Raw genomic sequence first — 17,549 nt, 5'->3', positions numbered from 1 at the left:
TTGAGATAGGACCCAAGTCTAAACAGGAAATGTATTTATGCATAATATATACTATATAGCCCCTGGTGGTGCAGTGGGTTAGACCGCTGAGCTACTGATCTTCAGCTTAGAAATGGAGATAAGCACCACCCCCCAGAGTCAGATATGATTAGACTAAATATCCTGGGAAACCTTAACCTTTTTTATACACTATATACACATAGCTTTTAAGTAATTTTGTACACAATATTTTGAACAATTTTGTGCATGAAACAAAGTTTGTGCTCACGGAGGCATCAAAAAAACAAAGGAGTCACTATTTCCACAATTCCCCCCCCCCCCCCCCCCCGGTAAGTACTGTATTTTAGATTTAGGAATTCCAGGTAAGGGCTGCTCAATCCATCCAAGAATGAAAGTAGGAAAGCAGTCCTACCAGATTTGGCCACAGTAGTACACACCTTAGTTACATCTCAACTGGACTATTGCAATGCATTCTACATGAGGCTGCTTTTAAAGAGTGCTTGGAAGCTTCAGCTGGTTCAGAGATCTGCAGTCAGGCTACTAACGGGAGCACTGTTCAGGGAAATAACAACTTTCATGTTGTAGCAGCTCGGCTGGCTTCCAGTTTGCTACCAGGTGAAATTTAAAGTGCTGGTCATTACCTTTAAACCCCCAAATGGTTTGGGTCTAGACTACCTAGCCAACCGCATATTCTCATATGAACCTGCTCAAACACTGCTTTCATCAAGGAAAGTCCTCCTCTCAGTCCCACCCCCATCTCAAACCCAGCTGGTGGGAACAAAAGATAGGGCCTTCTCTTCAAAACCCCCATTCATCTGAAACTGCCTCCTGAAGGAGATCAGAGTGGCCCCTTTGCTGTCCTCCTTTAGGAAACAATTAAAAATATTCCTATGTACTCGTATGAAGATGGAAATGTTTAAAGATTTAACTTTATGAATTAAGAAATGGAATTTGATTATGTTTTTAAAGATCTGTTTTTTAACCTTGTTTTAATATTGTGTAATCTGTTATCATTGTCTTTGAGTAATTTGTTTTATTACTGAATGTTCTGCTAAAATTTGTTTAGTCTGTTTTTGCATCTCATGGCATTGAATGTTAGCCTTTTTTTGTTTTGAACTGTCCTGAGTCCCCATGGGATGACAGGACAGGATACAAAAAAGTTTTACTTACTGTTTTCTCCTTCAGGATGGCAAAGTTGCATCATTTATCAATATGTTTTCTTACTGAAGACCTTGCTGATAGAGGTGGATTTTGTAACTTGCTGTGTATTGTGTGTTGGTTCAGCCAACCTAGAACCAGATTGTACATTCAGATTTGGAACACAAAGGAAATGTATAATGTTTTCTCAATAACCCTATAATGCTTATTACTTTTTTCTTTGAGTTGCTTTAATACCAGGTGGCTGGTAGACAGCTGCTACAGCAAAGATGGAGTAGTAAAGATAGGGAGAAAAGAAGGCAATGAAGGAGTGGGGAGAGAGGGATATGAAATCTGTAATAAATATTTCATACCTTGGTAGATATTTATAAAATACTAGCTGTACCCACCACGCGTTACTGTTGCCAACTTTTCCTTCTCCTTTCTCTTCTTTCTTTCCCTCCTTCCTTCCTTCTCTTCTTCTTCCCTTCCACCCCCATCCTTTTTTTCTTTCTTCTTGCAACTTGGAAGCAGTGCATTTGGATCATCCTCCTTTCCTAAAAGGCCTGGTCTAGGGGGATGCTGGGAGCTGTAGTCTAGAAGAGAGTGTGGATATGCTATTGTGTGTTTTGTTTGCTAGGGGGAGTTGTTTTTGGGTATGCGCTGTAGCGTCTTTTTGCTTTTTAAGTTCATTCTGCTGTGGTTTTCAGTGTTTTTATGAGTGATGGTCACAGTATTTTCTGTTGGTTGTGAGGGTTCTGTGTGGGAAGTTTGGCCCAATTCTATCGTTAGTGCTCTTTGATTATAGGTGAACTATAAATCCCAATAACTACCAAATGTCAAGGTCTATTTCCCCAAAATTTCTTCTGTGTTCATATTTGGGCATATGGAGTATGCGTGCCAAGTTTGGTTCATATCTGTCATTGTTTGAGTCCACAGTGCTCTCTGGATGTAGGTGAACTACAACTCCAAAACTCAAGGTCAATGCCCACCAGACCCTTCTAGTTTTTTCTGTTGGTCATGAGAGTCCAGTGTGCCAAGTTTGGTTCAATTCCATTGTTGATGGAGTTCAGAATACTCTTTGGTTGTAGGTGAACTATAAATCCCAGCAACTACAACTCCCAAATGACAAAATCATTTTAGTGATGGTCACTCCTTGGGTTAGTAGATGTCTTGTGGCCAAATTTGGTGGCAATTAGTACAGCGCTTTTTGTGTTATGTCATTTAAAACGAACAGAGCAAAATCGATTTGCAGTTTGGATGCATTGAACAAGCTTAAATGTTCCTTTTATATCTTTTCTCAGGCTCAGAATAAAGAAACAAAAGTTCTTGCAGCTGCAAAGGTGATTGATACTAAATCCGAGGAAGAGCTTGAAGACTACATGGTTGAAATTGATATCCTAGCATCATGTGATCATCCTAATATTGTCAAACTTCTTGATGCTTTTTATTATGAAAATAATCTTTGGGTAAGTAGTTGTTGTTCATAGCTATATACTTTATAGAGAAAAGTATAGAATTGATGTCTTAAGAATTAACTTAGCAACATTGTTTCAGTTTGCTTGTTTTTAATGACCAGACTTCAGGCTCAAGTTTGTATAGGTCTTAAAAGATTGCTAAATGAAGCCCATTGAGTGACCTTGGGCAACGCCTCCCCTTCTACCTCAAAGAAAGACAATGACAAATGTCTTCTGAACAAATCTTGTCAAGAAAAAATTGATAAGGTTGTCATAAATCAGAAACAACATAACAGAGTTGATTGTTTGATCCTTCCAAAATGTAACTGCAACATTTGTTAAGGGGAACCTTTATAAATTGGATTTGAATATCGGCACAAAGCAAGAAACCATTCAGACCTTAAACTCAGATTTGGAACAACCTGGGGTCAATTTCTGCCAACCTGGTTGAAAAGGCTAGATCTCTCCTATGGACACGAGCACGGGCTATTTGTTGTTGGTTTTTTTTCTTTCTTCACCTTCCACACACCTTACTCTTTTTTCTTAACCCACTCTCCTAAGAGCAAATGTGACTTCCAGCAGCTCCCCTAAAAGAATACATTCAGGCAGTAATAAAGAACAAGGAACGTTAACTACAAGATTTCTCTAAAACATAAATGAATTTAGGCTAGCTAATGACTTCCCGTCACCGTTATAGCTGTGTTTTTCCTTCTTCGGACCTCCCTGAACTTTCATCTAGTCCCCACCTCTCTTATTTTCTTCTTATGACCAAACCGTCTGCTAGCTCATTAGATGCATAATACACACTCTGTATGTATTATATTCTCTAACACTTTTGGTAAAACCCTCGCCAATCTCAGCAGTCATTATGTATATGCTTTCCTTAATTAAACTGAAACAAAAACTAAATTCTTGAATTAACACTTTAATAACTGTCATATACAGTATACTCAGGCACAAGTTGATGTAAAGTAAAGGCAAAGACAGGTATTGAGGGCAAATTATGGATTTTGATATGATTCATGGATGACAGAGGAAGGCACCAGTGCTGCCTCAGGAAGCCAGACACATAAATTCTATACTTTAGAGAAAAGTATAGAATTGATGTCTTAAGATTTAACTTAGCAACATTCCTACTCTCTTTTCCCCACCTAGGCATTCAAAAAAGCCAGACATGGTACCACAGCAGAGATAGTAGAAAGGTTTCTTCTTCGTTTAGATTTTTGCACAATGGACTTAAGTTTTTGCCTTTTTCTGCTCCAGTCAAAAGTAGATGGTTTCTTTTTTGATATATTGCCCGTGGATAAGTTGACCCAGAGTTGTTTTTTTTATTAAAGATTTTAGGCATACACACACACACAAGGTATATTTGACCTTTTTCTAGCTGCTCAATGTTTTGATAAATTGACTGTTCAACTACTACTCTTTTTAAATTCTTCCTTTTCATTCAAAACATTCTGAGGGCTGTGCCAGTCTTTTTCCTGGAGAAGGCAGAACTGATATTGGAGTGGGTTAAGCTCAGGAATGGTGAGCTAATTCGGTCCCTCTCAAAATGAGAAAGTGAAAGAGCAGTTATAACTGAAGTATCATGGATTTAAGCATATGGTTAGCAGCTACCCAATATTGTGAGCCAAGCACACCCTTCATCAGACATTAGAGGGAAGCTTCCCCCCATTGGTGGGGAACAATTCGGTGTTTTTGTTCACTCTCTCTAGAAGAAATTAAACTGGGAGCCACTTTTGGTTAGTGGGAGAGGCACATCTTGGACTGAAACAGTTCCGAGAGGCTGAACTCATGATGAGGATGCAACCAACAATTTGAGAAAATTTTATATTTTTTTCTAGGTGGAGAGTTTTGAAGGCAACAAAATTGCCCTTGGAAGGGCTGAATATTTATGGGCTGCATGATAGTCAAACTGAAAGTTATTTTTGGGGGTAGAGATATTTTAATGATAGTGTGTACACAGTGAAGGAATAGCAGCAAATTCTCAAATCACTTGTTTATTTTGTATTCACTTCCTTTGTTTTGACTAGCCCACAGACAGATTTCATTTGCACATGTTTAAAACAAAATGTTTTTATTTTTATCTACAGATACTAATCGAATTTTGTGCTGGTGGTGCTGTAGATGCAGTAATGTTGGGCAAGTACAATTTTTAATTTTACATGATAAAATAGGTCGAGTTTTGCATGTTTTGTATGAGAAGCAGTAATCTGGGTAGCTTGTTTTTTAGGTTGTTTATCATGTTCCTCGATCTACTTCTTAACCATCACTGGGACTTTTGAATTCATTTTCCTTCTGTTTATTTATTAAATATATTACATATACTAAATTTGTTACAGAGAAGTTGTATGAGTTTCTTATTGGATTGCAGGCGGTTTAAAAACTATTGGAGGAGACAAGGAGTCTCAGTGGATATAACAGAAAAAGAACATGGGTTCCCGCACTCAAGTTGGCATGCAAATAACCCAATCTGTGTGGACTGCTCCTTGTGCCATTCTGAGAATTAGCAATGCTAGAGCAGAATAAAACAAGTGACATCATTTTATTGCAATCAATGTAATTAGCTTTTATATATTATCAGGTTAATACTTGCAAGAAATTAGTAAACATTATGCTTCACCTGTCATGTTTTGCAAAAGAATTTTCTATCTGAAAGTCTTTTATTCTTGTAGAACTTGAAAGACCTCTAACAGAGCCACAAATCAGGGTAGTTTGCAGACAGACACTGGAGGCATTGCAATATTTGCATGAAAATAAGATCATTCACAGAGATCTGAAGGCTGGCAATATACTTTTTACACTAGATGGAGACATTAAGCTGGGTGAGTACTTTTAAAAATTAAATTACTGTTTTAAAAGTAACATTGATATATATATTTTCCCCGCGTGGTAGGCCTGTTATTCACACCATTGGTATTCCCTGCGCTCGCGCAGGCCAGCAACGGACATTCCCAAGCTACTAACTGACCGTTAGAGAAGCCCCGCCCCTTCCTTTCCCCCATAAATAGCCCTGCCGCGGGGCTACCGGCCAGTTCTTTAAATCCGCCTCAAAAGGCAGCAACGGCAACTCAAGCTATATTATAAAAAGAAAAGATAGAGGCATGACTACCTCTTTTAAAAAGTGCATTTTGTGCCCGAACAAGATTCCAGACAATGACGCCCACACGGAGTGTGTGGGCTGCCTGGGAGAGGCTCATCTCTCTCACGATTGTGAAATTTGTAAGGCTTTTACGCCTCAAACCAAGAAAAATAGAGAAATAAGGCTTAAAGCTGCTCTTTATGAACAAGCCTTGCTTCCCTCAGTCCAAAATGAAGACGTGGGAACGCCAAAACTAAAGATAAATAAAAAGTTACAGAATGCAGCGCGTCCAAAAGGCGCTCAAACTGACGAACTTGCGGTTAGGAAGAAGAAAGGGACCAAGCCGCATATTTCCTTAAGCAAGGAAAAAATGGTGGCTCAACAAATAAAGCCGCAAATCCAAGCGGCTAAAGGCTCCCCGTTACCAAAGGAAAATCAATTAGTGGGCGAGGGGGTGACCCCTAAGCAACCCACGGAGCACATGCAAAATGCACATGCAAAATGTTTAAATTGGCATTTAAATTGGCAGATAAATGATTTTATTTTTAAAAAGGTTCAACAAAGAATTATATTTAAATATTTAAATATTTTTCCTAATGTTTTTAATTGAGGCAAAGTAATAGAAAACAAAAATGGATTAGGATGTGAACTGGAAAAATTGAAAGGCTTTTCCTGATTTAGGTAGAAATTTCGAAGCACAGAAAAAGATTTATAAAAGTTTGTGATTTTTCTTATTTCAAGCGGATTTTGGAGTGTCTGCTAAAAATACAAGGACAATACAAAGACGAGATTCTTTCATTGGCACACCATATTGGTAAGTATAGCATAATAGTTAATGGAACATGCCACAGTTCCATATATTGATGCAAATAAACTAAACTAGATTATTGTTCAAGTTGAACCTTTTAAAATTTTATTAACGCTTTCATTTAGTTGTTGTAAGTATTGGATACTGCTGTCGAAAGTACTGGTAACTAACAAGCCTTCATTTTTTTTCCATTCTAGGATGGCCCCTGAAGTAGTGATGTGTGAAACCTCTAAAGATAGGCCTTATGATTACAAGGCTGATGTTTGGTCTTTAGGTGTCACTTTAATAGAAATGGCTGAAATAGAACCACCTCATCATGAACTGAATCCAATGCGTGTTCTGCTGAAAATAGCAAAATCAGAGCCACCTTCATTGGCACAACCTTCAAAATGGTTATTGTTCTATTTTAACTTTTCTGTTTTCAGTATTAGTTATTAAACAAAAAAGAGCATATGTTTTAAGTATCACAGTTGAACATTATTTTCTGAAGACGCATAAAATAGACATCTTAAACCTAGCTTGATAATACTAGAAGTTACTTTTCAGTTAAACATAGATGTGTTTAACAAGAGAATGTTCAATAGCTTGTAGAATGTTTTGGGAGATATTTGTCTACAATCGTACAATTTTTCTTTTAGAATTGTTCCCTTTTTCATCAGAAAGTCATGATATGTATTTGATATATTTCTTAGTAGATTTTATGCTATAGTAATCAGAAAAGGGCTCAGAGTGCATTATGCTCATTGCTCAGTTTATGGTAGATCCAGATAGGGGAAACTGAAGATAGCATTACCCAAATTGTAGTGTATAGCAGTTGCTGATTTTAGCTGCTTTTTTACAGGTCTGCTGATTTTAAAGATTTTTTAAAGAAGTGTTTAGAAAAAAATGTAGATGCTAGGTGGACCACTTCTGAACTTCTGCAGGTATGAGGAACAAAGTTATTTGATTCATAGACTTTTCAATTAAAATGAATACTGTATATTGATTTTGTTAGTGTATTAAAAATAAAATGTCACATTGCAAGGAACACCCTCATCTGAATTCCAGATGAAATATACCCTTCTGGCACCATAGAGGTAGACATTTGAGTTTATCTATGGTTTTGTAACCTGCTGGTCCAGTTAAATGATAATAGAAGCAGATAACAACTAGTAGTTTTAAAAGCTACAGTACATATAGCCCAGGGTTCAAATTTTAGGTGATTACAAATACATAATCACCACAGTTCTGTAGCTTCTGCCCTCCCCCCAATTCCCACTTACTGGACAGCAGCCACTGCAGTGAATTTCAGCCATGTTTACTTTGCATAAAGTTAGTAGTACAAATATGACTAGTATTTGTACTAGTATTCCTACAAATCTTGGGAATTAATTTTAAGAAAAATCAGCATGTCACTTCGCCAGCTTATAATTATCGACATGGTTCTTAAAAGTAAATTTCTATAGTACACCCTATTTTAGATAGAAACCCTTTAAAATGGAGCTAGGGAGATAGTCTACCACAAAGATAACCCATATGGAATAAATTCTCAAATGTGAATACATGTAAATAGGCTTAGAGTTGTAACTCGATAAGAAGCTTAATGAATTATGAAAAAATATCTAAGCATAAATTTTCTTAAGAGTGCATATTTGTTTTGAGTGAAAATCAAAGGCATTCTGTATTCTGTTTTTAATGAGTTTTATTGTTTGAAAACGTGTTTTTTCATTACAGCATCCGTTTGTTACTATAACCACTAATAAACCAATCAGAGAACTGATTGCTGAAGCAAAGGCTGAAGTTACAGAAGAGGTAGAAGATGGGAAAGAGGAGGAGGAAGAGGAAGAATCTGAAAATTCCTTGGTGAGTTAAAGTGATACTTTACAATAATTAAACTATGATCTGAAGCTTTACATTATATTTATTTCAATAAATGTGTTAGGTAGATGATTGTAGGATTCAAGTAGTAATGCCTTTTAGATTTTATATCCTATTTTTTATTATATACTCTTGCTATAATTTGGTAAAATTAAGGTCATAATAAAAGTACAAAAAGGAACATTTAGGTTCATCTTAAGTTATGTAATCTTTCATTCACAAATTTATTGCAAAAACGAATAATCTTAACATTCAGACTACGTGTACGTATAAGGTGCATGTGAAACATAAGTGAATATCATGTTTAAGCTTGGGTCTCATCTCCAAGATATCTCATTATGTATCTATATACAAATGCAGGTATTTCAAAATCCATTAATCATCATCTGAAATCTAAAGCATTTTCCAGTCCAATGTATTTAGGATAAGAGATACTCGATCAAAAATTGTTGTAATCTGCTCTGAGTCTCCTAGGGGATTATTATTATTATTATTATTATTATTATTATTATTATGTTACTGCTGTTCTGTCTCCCACTGGCTGCAGCTCTTACAACCAGCACTAGAGAAAGTCATAGATCCCACCAGCACAATGTAGGGGGGGGGGGGGAATGTCAGCATGGGAGAATAAATAAATAAGCTGCTTTCTGTTAATAAAATGCATTTTTAAAATGTTTCCCATGCTACAAAAAGTGTAGATGACTAAGGTATTCAATATACTGAAGAAATGTTAAGAAAGTGAAATATAGCCATGAGTATTTCACAGTGTATCCTAACCTTCACTTGTCTTATTTGATGGTTATGAAAGGGGTTCATTTAAAGTTGGACAACGGCTCCTAAATTGTCACTTTTGAAAAAAATAATTGAGTTTGTCAGGATATAAAAACTTGATAGTAATTCATTACAGCTGAAATGTGAAACTAACAATGTTTTAAATCCACATTTTAGCAGTTACCTGCAAACAAACGAGCCTCATCTGATCTCAGCATTGCCAGCTCAGAAGAGGATAAACTTTCACAGAATGCCTCTATCCTGGAATCTGTTTCAGAAAAAACAGAGCGTCCGTCTGTGGAAGAGACTAGTACTAATGCACTTGAAGGTGAAAAAAAGAGTGTGGAACCTGACAGCACAGAGAAAGAGAAACACATTGTAAGCACGCAGGAAAATGGTGATAGGATGCCAAATGGATCTGCATTACTTCGTGAAGTTGAGGAAAGAAAGGAGAATGAAAAAGTTGTTCAAAACACAATACCAAGTGAAAGCACTGGGTCACAGAAAGAAGAGAAGGAAATTGATACTATAGTATCTGAAATTACTGTCAATCCAAGTCTGAAAACAGAAAAAGAAATTAAGGTTTCAGATGAGTCAGTAGTTAAGCAAAATGAAGAAATAGCATCTGAACCTGAAGGCAGCAGTGCAGAAGTAACAGAAGAAATATCAAAAGAAACCGATATGAAAAAAGGAAAAGAAGGAAGCCTAGATCTTCAAGAAAACAAAGCTGGGGAAGAAATGTCTATAGAAGGAATGGAAGAGACTACAGATTTGCAAGGGAATGACAAATGTGAAGAGAGTGTTGTGAAGGAAACTGAAGATCGGAAGGAAGAAGCTGCAGAAGACTCTCAGAGGACAGGGGCAGATGAGTCAGTTGATGAACTGCAGGAACAGTTAAAAGAAGTTACCAGTGATGCTCAAGAGGCAGATAGTATTGACAAAACTCTCATCACAGATACAGATAAAGTGCTTGGAAGTACTCAAGAACCAACTGTAAATGTTTCTGAAGATGCAATGGAAAAAACCTCCTCTGATCCACCCTCTGTTAAAAGTGAGGACAAAATGGTGGATTCTGATCAGCCGATAGTTGAAAAATACAGCCAAGATTCTAATGAAAAAATCACAACAAAAGAAACAGAAACCAAGGTTTCAGAAATAATGGAAAACAAAGAACAGAAGCTGATGGAAGATGACACAAAACATGTCCAAGAGACAAGCAGAACTGAGGAAATAAACAGTGAAAGTAAAGTTGCAGAACCTGATGACAAGTTAGGAAGCAGAGCTGGGGAAAATCACAAGAGTAACATTCAGATAGGCGCAGCGCTTGCAGCAGTTTCCTGTGACATACCGGTTAAAAATGAACTTGAAGATACTGCAGTCAAGCAGCTACATGAGCCTTCTTTGGTGCCCAATATTAGCGTAAGCTGTGCAGAAAATGAAGCAGAAGAGAAATCAGGCCCTCAAACTAATGTTGAAAATTCAAGGAATATTGATCCTGGAAGCTCTAAAGAAAATGATGCTGATTCAGGCACAGGTTCTACAGCAGACAACACTAGCATTGATTTGAACTTATCCATTTCCAGCTTCCTTGCTAAAAATAAGGAGAGTGGATCAATATCTTTACAGGTAAGAATCAACAATTATAATTAGCTCTTGTAATTTTTATTCCAAGCTTGAACCTGAAATATATTGGCACAGAGTAATAAAAAAGTCCTTTTATGACATGATTATTCCCCTGTTAAATATTATGTAATACAGTTGGTCTGCTACACTTACGGGTTTAACTTTTTTGGATTTCATTAATTCTGTATTATTTGCCTGTGCTACCTTCACTGCTACTGCCCTACACAACTTTGGTGGAGAGAGGTGCTGCCAACTTCCCAGGCTTCTCTCCACCAAAGAATGACCCCTCTGTCTCAGTCCAAATGTGTACAACCAGCATCCCATGTTTTTATCTCCTGAGGAAGAATCATCATCCTTTTTTTGGAGAAAAGGGCAGCCAGCTCTCCACACTTCTCTCGGCTGAGAAGGGCTTTCCAGTGTTCTTTGGCAGAGATTAGGCATAAAGTGTGTACCATGCATTTTGTGGAGCGGGGCTTTAAACACTCTGTTTTTCTTTTGTATATGTGGAAGGCCAACTCTACTTATCTATTTATTCTTGCAATTTTCCTGTTCTCATATTTCTACCATTATATATATGATATATATGTTAATGCCTTTAATACCAAGATTTTGTTTTGATAAGGTAACATTGAGGACCTTGTATGGTGTACAGTGGGTTTTTAAAATTAAATACTAACCATTTCAAAATATGCATGTTAGACGGTTTTTGTGCAGCTCAGAAGACTTTTTAATAACATCTGTATTCTCTTTTATTCAGGAAACTAAGAGGCACAAAAAAACGCTTAAGAAAACTCGCAAATTTGTTGTTGATGGTGTAGAAGTAAGTGTGACAACTTCAAAAATCGTCACTGACAATGATTCTAAAAGTGAAGAGCTGCGATATCTTCGGTGAGTATAAAAAATTCAGTTCCAAAATCAGAGAGCATCTCTTTCAATGGGAGTTTTTAAATTTTTTATCTCAGATTTACTGATGTTAAAATATAATTTTACTGTCTTTGAGCAATAATTAAGAAAAAAATATTTTATTTCCAAAAATCTACTAAATGATTGTGTTCATTTCTTTTTTAATGCCACTTGTACTGATGTTGAATTTAGTATTAAATCTTTCCTCATTTTCACAATATTTTCCCCCTCCTTACTACCAGACGTCAAGAATTACGGGAACTACGACTGCTCCAAAAAGAAGAGCAGCGAGCTCAACAGCAGCTCAGCAATAAGTTATTACAACAGCGGGAACAAATGTTCAGACGCTTTGAACAGGAAATGACGGTAAAGAATACATTTCACAGTAAAATACACACACACTAAAGTACACATACACAGTTCAGTATTTATTGAACGAACTCATGATTAACTCCTAATTGAAATAATCCAAAACTGCCTAGCCTCTTCTGTGTGTGTTTGCCTCCTATGAGCCAATTTACAGCCCCATGCTTGCTATCTTTATATGTTGGTTATACATTACTAAATAATAGTGGCTTTTAAAAATGCTAAAGAATAGTTTATTTAGCATTTTACAATAATTTACATAGGACTTTTGCATTGCCTCAGCTCTAATTCTGTGAATAGCTGTAGCGGGATAAGGATGACAGGTTTGATGGCATTCCCTCATTTTTCTAGATCTAGGTTAAAATAGCCACAAATGAATTGACACAAGGAAGGGTTGGCCAGTTGTCCTGGAAACATGACTGCATCTCCTTACATATTCTCTGTTTGCATATCTTGCATTGTTTTAGAAAGTTATGCAAGTAATTTCTAAACTAGTTTGCTTCTCTTGTTTCAGCTCAGGAAAAATGTATGATAGCTCACTGGTTAAAATATATTCTGGAGGAGCAGACATGTTACACTCTTGTAGCAAAATTAATAGCTATTCTGTTCTTTGATGAATAGAGAAAACTCTAGAAGTTTTTATGTAGGCACAGCATTATCATTCTGGTAAAATATCATTTCACATATTCTGAACAGAGCTCATTCATAACAATCTTTGATTGAACTGTATGATACTGCATATTAGTGTTATATATTAGTGCTTGATGCCAATCATGATAGGGCAGTGAAGCTGAGCTGTTGTTCTACAATGTCAGACTGGTCTATTAGGCTTAAATAATATTGAAGTGTTTGGCAAGAGATTCCATATCTAGGTTCTTGTGGGTTTTTTCGGGCTATATGGGCATTTTCTCCTGACGTTTCGCCTGCATCTATGGCAAGCACCCTCAGAGGTAGTGAGGTCTGTTGGAATTAGGAAAATGGGTTTATATATCTGTGGAATGACTGGCGTGGGGCAAAGAGCTCTTCTCTGCTGGAGCTAGGTGTGAATGTTTCAACTGACCATCCTTATCAGCAATTTGCCCTACCCCAGTCATTCCACAGATATATAAACCCATTTTCCTAATTCCAACAGACCTCACTACCTCTGAGGATGCTTGCCATAGATGCAGGCGAAACGTCAGGAGAAAATGCCTCTAGAACATGGCCATATAGCCTGAAAAAATCCACAAGAACCTAGTGATTCCAGCCATGAAAGCCTTCGACAATACGATTCCATATCTACCTTCTGGAAACTTAAAACTCCCAATTTCAATTATTAAGTAGTGCATGTATTTTATCCAGTAATGTTATACAAAAAAGCAACTTATGTTTTAGTAGAAAATCTCCCTCAAATAATTCAAGCCTGCAGTCATTGACAAATTGTCATCTTTGTTTTGTCTCTATTAAAATGAGGCAACCTATACATACATATTCTGGCTGATGGCTGATGTGCATTTCCTTTCTTCTTCTACTGGAAGAAACTATCACTTGGGAATGTATTATGTGTATTTTGAGTATCTCATGTAGCGCATTCCTTCATATAAAATACATAAAATGTGCATTATGCCCCAAGTAACTTTCCAAATGTATGGGTTTTGTTTTTATATGTTGCATCTGGACATTTCACTGTATTTATAGGATACTGTTCCATGTATTTCTGTATATGTGGATGATTGAAATGATTCTTTTTTAAATACTGTGACAAATCAGTTTTCTAATAAGATGGCACACTGAAATTGGAACCCACCTCTCGATAAATGCTGAATTTAATGGAATTTCTTTCCAGAGTAAGAAGCGGCAGTATGACCAGGAGATTGAAAACCTAGAAAAACAGCAAAAGCAGACAATAGAGCGTTTGGAACAGGAGCATACAAATCGCTTACGTGATGAAGCAAAACGCATTAAAGGAGAACAAGAGAAAGAATTGTCCAAATTTCAGAACATGCTGAAAAACAAAAAAAAGGAGGTAAAATCTATTGATTTTGTTGAGAGGGGATGATTCTATGGATGATTCTGCTAATTGGCCATATCTGTATTATATAGTGAATTCTGATTTTGTTAAAAGAGAGGCAGCACATCCCAATTTTAGAATACAGATAGTCCATGAGTTACAAACATCTGACTTAACCCTAAAATAGTATAATTTATGGTGAATTTGAAATGCTCAACTAGTTGGCTAGGCAGGAAAAATAAAATTGGAAGAGAGAGCCAGGAGTCAACTGTAGTTATGGTTTAGGATTTTGGAGGACTCCTGCTTGATCGGTTTGACACAAGGGGATAATCCAGATGTGGTGGATTGCTCCTTCAGCCTTATTAAGAATGATTCTTCATGGTGTAGGTATAGATCTCATTTCCATCACATTTGGAAATCTGCTGGGTCCTTTGTGGCCAAAATGATATTTTTTCAACTAAACTAAGTAAGTAAGTAAGTATATATTTTGAAACAGGAAATGACTTCCACTCATTTCATATAATTTTTCAAGGCTTTTCCTGAGATTAATGTGGTGCACCTTTGTTCCCCAGAGGACATTTGAGGACCAAAAATGTTTTGATTTGATTTTATGGAGATGTGGGTTGTAGTCCACCAGGGTCTCCTGGGAACCATTGCAGTCTCCTAGCCTTCACAGTTGCCTGGCATGGCTTAGAGCAAGTACAACATAGATAAAAAGCATTCAGAAGATTGTTGACAACTATTTCAGCTGTAACAGAAAAAAATATTTAAAAGTCTTAGCAAAGAAATCAAAAAGCAGTACAACACACTCTTGAAAGATTGTAGATGCAATAATTTCCCAAAAGCTGTGCAGAACATAAAAAAGTCTTTGCCAACTGACAGAAAGACTTCAATAAAATTTCCTTAGTATGGCCATTCCAGTCAGGCAGTAGTCAACCCTTTAAATGATTGTTTGAGACAAGTTACAAAATGTGGTGAGACATATTACAGATTTCTGAAATTTTTCCCCAGTGGTTTTTTTTTTTAGAGTATTCAACCAGGATTTTTATGCAAAGGCAGTTAGTAGTGTAATATGCAATTCTCTGATACCTCAATATTATATTTTGTTTTTAACCTGTATTATATTGACTTTTTTCCTTGCTGGATTTCTTGCACTTTGAGTCTCTATTGGTGATTGGGTCTTGAAACGGGAACCTGGTGAAGAGATTTAATGCATTAAAAACAATCGAGTTCATAAGGACTAGCATGTGGTGATTTGGTTTTTTGACCTGTGGGCTTTTCCAGACTTAAACAACTCTCCACTTATTCTTTGATATTTTTGATGTGTTAATTCTTTTTGAATAAAAGGTATGGGATTTCTTTATGAGGGCGTGAACACACACAATCAAGATTTTGATCATTTACACTAACAGAAGATTAGTTGATTCATTATAACATTATTTTTAAGGATCATTCTCACTTTTTTAAAAACACAATGTTAGGCCAACTTTCTTTAAATGCCAATAGCTAGATAGGTTGTATAAAGCAGAATACATGATTTACCTTTTCTTATTTTAAGTAAACATTACTTTAGAATCTATCATGGCTGTTATGAATGGTGTCATTTAGACCACTGTGTCTCTCTTTGGATATGACATGGTTTCCGTTGTCATTGTTCTCTTCTAGTAGAGCTAAGCCAAACTTTTTATTACTTTGAAGCTTTTACCTTGGCAGTAAAACTCTTTCTCTTTTCAGTATAGGCTAATTTGAGTTTTGAATGCACTTTAACTCTTTACAGATATTGTACTTTAAGAATTTATTGTAAAAAGCACCACATTGGTATTTGCATGCAAACAGAACTAATTTATAAAATGCAGTCTGCACATGCACTTCTTTCTGTTATGTAATCAGCAGTTGTTGTGTGCATGCCTGCTTCCTCCATCCATTTTCTACTAAGCAAACTATTCTGGCTTTGCATGCTCTTTTTGACCTCCCTATGCTTGACCAACTCTCATATTCACCATAAATGCTTGCTGTGGAGAAAAAGGTTATTTTCCCCACCTTCTGCATGCTTGTGCACTGTAGGTTTTTAATGAAGTGGAGAAAGCACCAAAAGAACTGAGAAAAGAGCTCATGAAACGCAAGAAAGAGGAGCTTACTCAGTCCCAGCATGCTCAGGTAACTGCAGCAGCTTCATGCATCTAAACTCCCCAAAGCAGCATCATTTGCATAGCTTTAACCGTTTTGTGGAGTTGTTTGTTTTTCCTTTGGAATGCATATTATTTTGTAAAAATAAAATTTTGTAAAGCTTTAGTTTTAAATTTTTGTACATAAAGAAAAGTGTAACACATGTTCTGTTTTCAGTATTTTTTCGTTAATCATAGAAATACATAGAGAGTCAAGAAAGGTAGTTTATGGCCAGGATCTAAAAATGTCTTTGTGTTGTAAAAACTGTGAAACTAACTGATATGAATTTCTCTAACAATGCTGCACACTGCTGTTAAATCCTTTAATTCAAGACATTGAAGTTAGTGTTAGTCCATTACTTAATAGTGTCTTCTAGGTTGGGCAGAATATTCTGGAAAGGGAAGGACGGAAGTAAGTCAAAGTATTACTGTAGGCATGACTACTTGCTCAGAGCAAGCTTCTCTCATGTATGGAGCTCAACTCTGCCTTTTTGTTGTTGTTGTGGGTTTAGGGGTTTGTTTGTTTTAGGCAAATTATTTTACAAAGCACTGTGAATGCTGGAATGTGTGCTTCTCCCGTGATTTTGCACTTGTACCTTTAGCCTTTATTGTATTCCAAGAAGGTTTAATGCAGCTGTATATTTGTAATCCCCAAACAAAACATTTTGTGGCAGAGTGAGTTGTGATGGAAGTTAAATGGCAATGGGTTAGTAATATGGGCAAATAAAGGATATTTCAAAATGATGGATCTACCTTTTTGAAACGCCCTGTATTGTAGCCACTAAGTCCTTGTTTAGTTTCTGCAATTACTGTTTCCATGAATACAATTAACTTTGCTTTCCTAAGTCCACTGCTTCATCAGTAAAGTAGTAAGTATATTTGTAGGTTACTAGTTATATTCCCTTTTGTATATTGTTTTCACTATTTGGATTTCTTTTGTAGTTTCCATCATTGTAGGTATAAATAATTTCAGAAGTATTACTATTTTCATGCAGAGATTGTGCCATTTATATCACCTCTTTTCCCAATGAGGTTTCTGTAACTGGATCCTACAATAATTTTGCTGATACTCACCATTTTAATGCATCATTTGTAGTTGCATTCTGACCTGGGAAGTGCTTTGTATTCTGCTCCACAGGGCGTTGCTCAGGTTATGATTCAGTCTTTTCAGTTGTCCTCATGTACTCTCTTCAATGCTGTAATGCAGGATGTAAGTGAACACAACAAAAATAGTTATTTCCTCTGTAGTGTTAGCTTGTTTTTCCTGCTTTTTCTAACACACATGCTGAATAATCTCTTTTCTGCTTTAAATTGATTTATAATGCTGTATTGATATGCTTATGAAAGATAAGGTTATAGAAAACAAATCGGGCTGAGTTTATTTTCAGCA

General features: G+C 36.3%; 1 protein-coding gene across 3 annotated transcripts in view; it reads left to right on the top strand.

The window, feature by feature from the left end:
* Positions 1–17,549, top strand: part of SLK (STE20 like kinase) — a 49,179-nt gene that overhangs the window by 18,437 nt on the left and 13,193 nt on the right. The window contains exons 3-14 of one of the 3 annotated variants that reach the window (XM_060768335.2): positions 2,442–2,606; positions 4,688–4,736; positions 5,270–5,419; positions 6,418–6,490; positions 6,682–6,876; positions 7,326–7,407; positions 8,198–8,326; positions 9,293–10,738; positions 11,493–11,623; positions 11,881–12,004; positions 13,830–14,009; positions 16,059–16,151. In XM_060768335.2, coding sequence (XP_060624318.2) covers positions 2,442–2,606; positions 4,688–4,736; positions 5,270–5,419; positions 6,418–6,490; positions 6,682–6,876; positions 7,326–7,407; positions 8,198–8,326; positions 9,293–10,738; positions 11,493–11,623; positions 11,881–12,004; positions 13,830–14,009; positions 16,059–16,151 — 2,817 coding nt within the window. Of the gene's footprint in view, positions 1–2,441; positions 2,607–4,687; positions 4,737–5,269; positions 5,420–6,417; positions 6,491–6,681; positions 6,877–7,325; positions 7,408–8,197; positions 8,327–9,289; positions 10,739–11,492; positions 11,624–11,880; positions 12,005–13,829; positions 14,010–16,058; positions 16,152–17,549 lie in introns of all 3 variants that reach the window. The other 2 variants (XM_060768334.2, XM_060768336.2) reach the window with 2 other exon arrangements.

Source organism: Anolis sagrei, chromosome 3 (assembly GCF_037176765.1).
Source record: "Anolis sagrei isolate rAnoSag1 chromosome 3, rAnoSag1.mat, whole genome shotgun sequence".
NCBI lineage: Eukaryota > Metazoa > Chordata > Lepidosauria > Squamata > Dactyloidae > Anolis > Anolis sagrei.
This window is presented reverse-complemented; position numbering and strand designations above follow the sequence as displayed.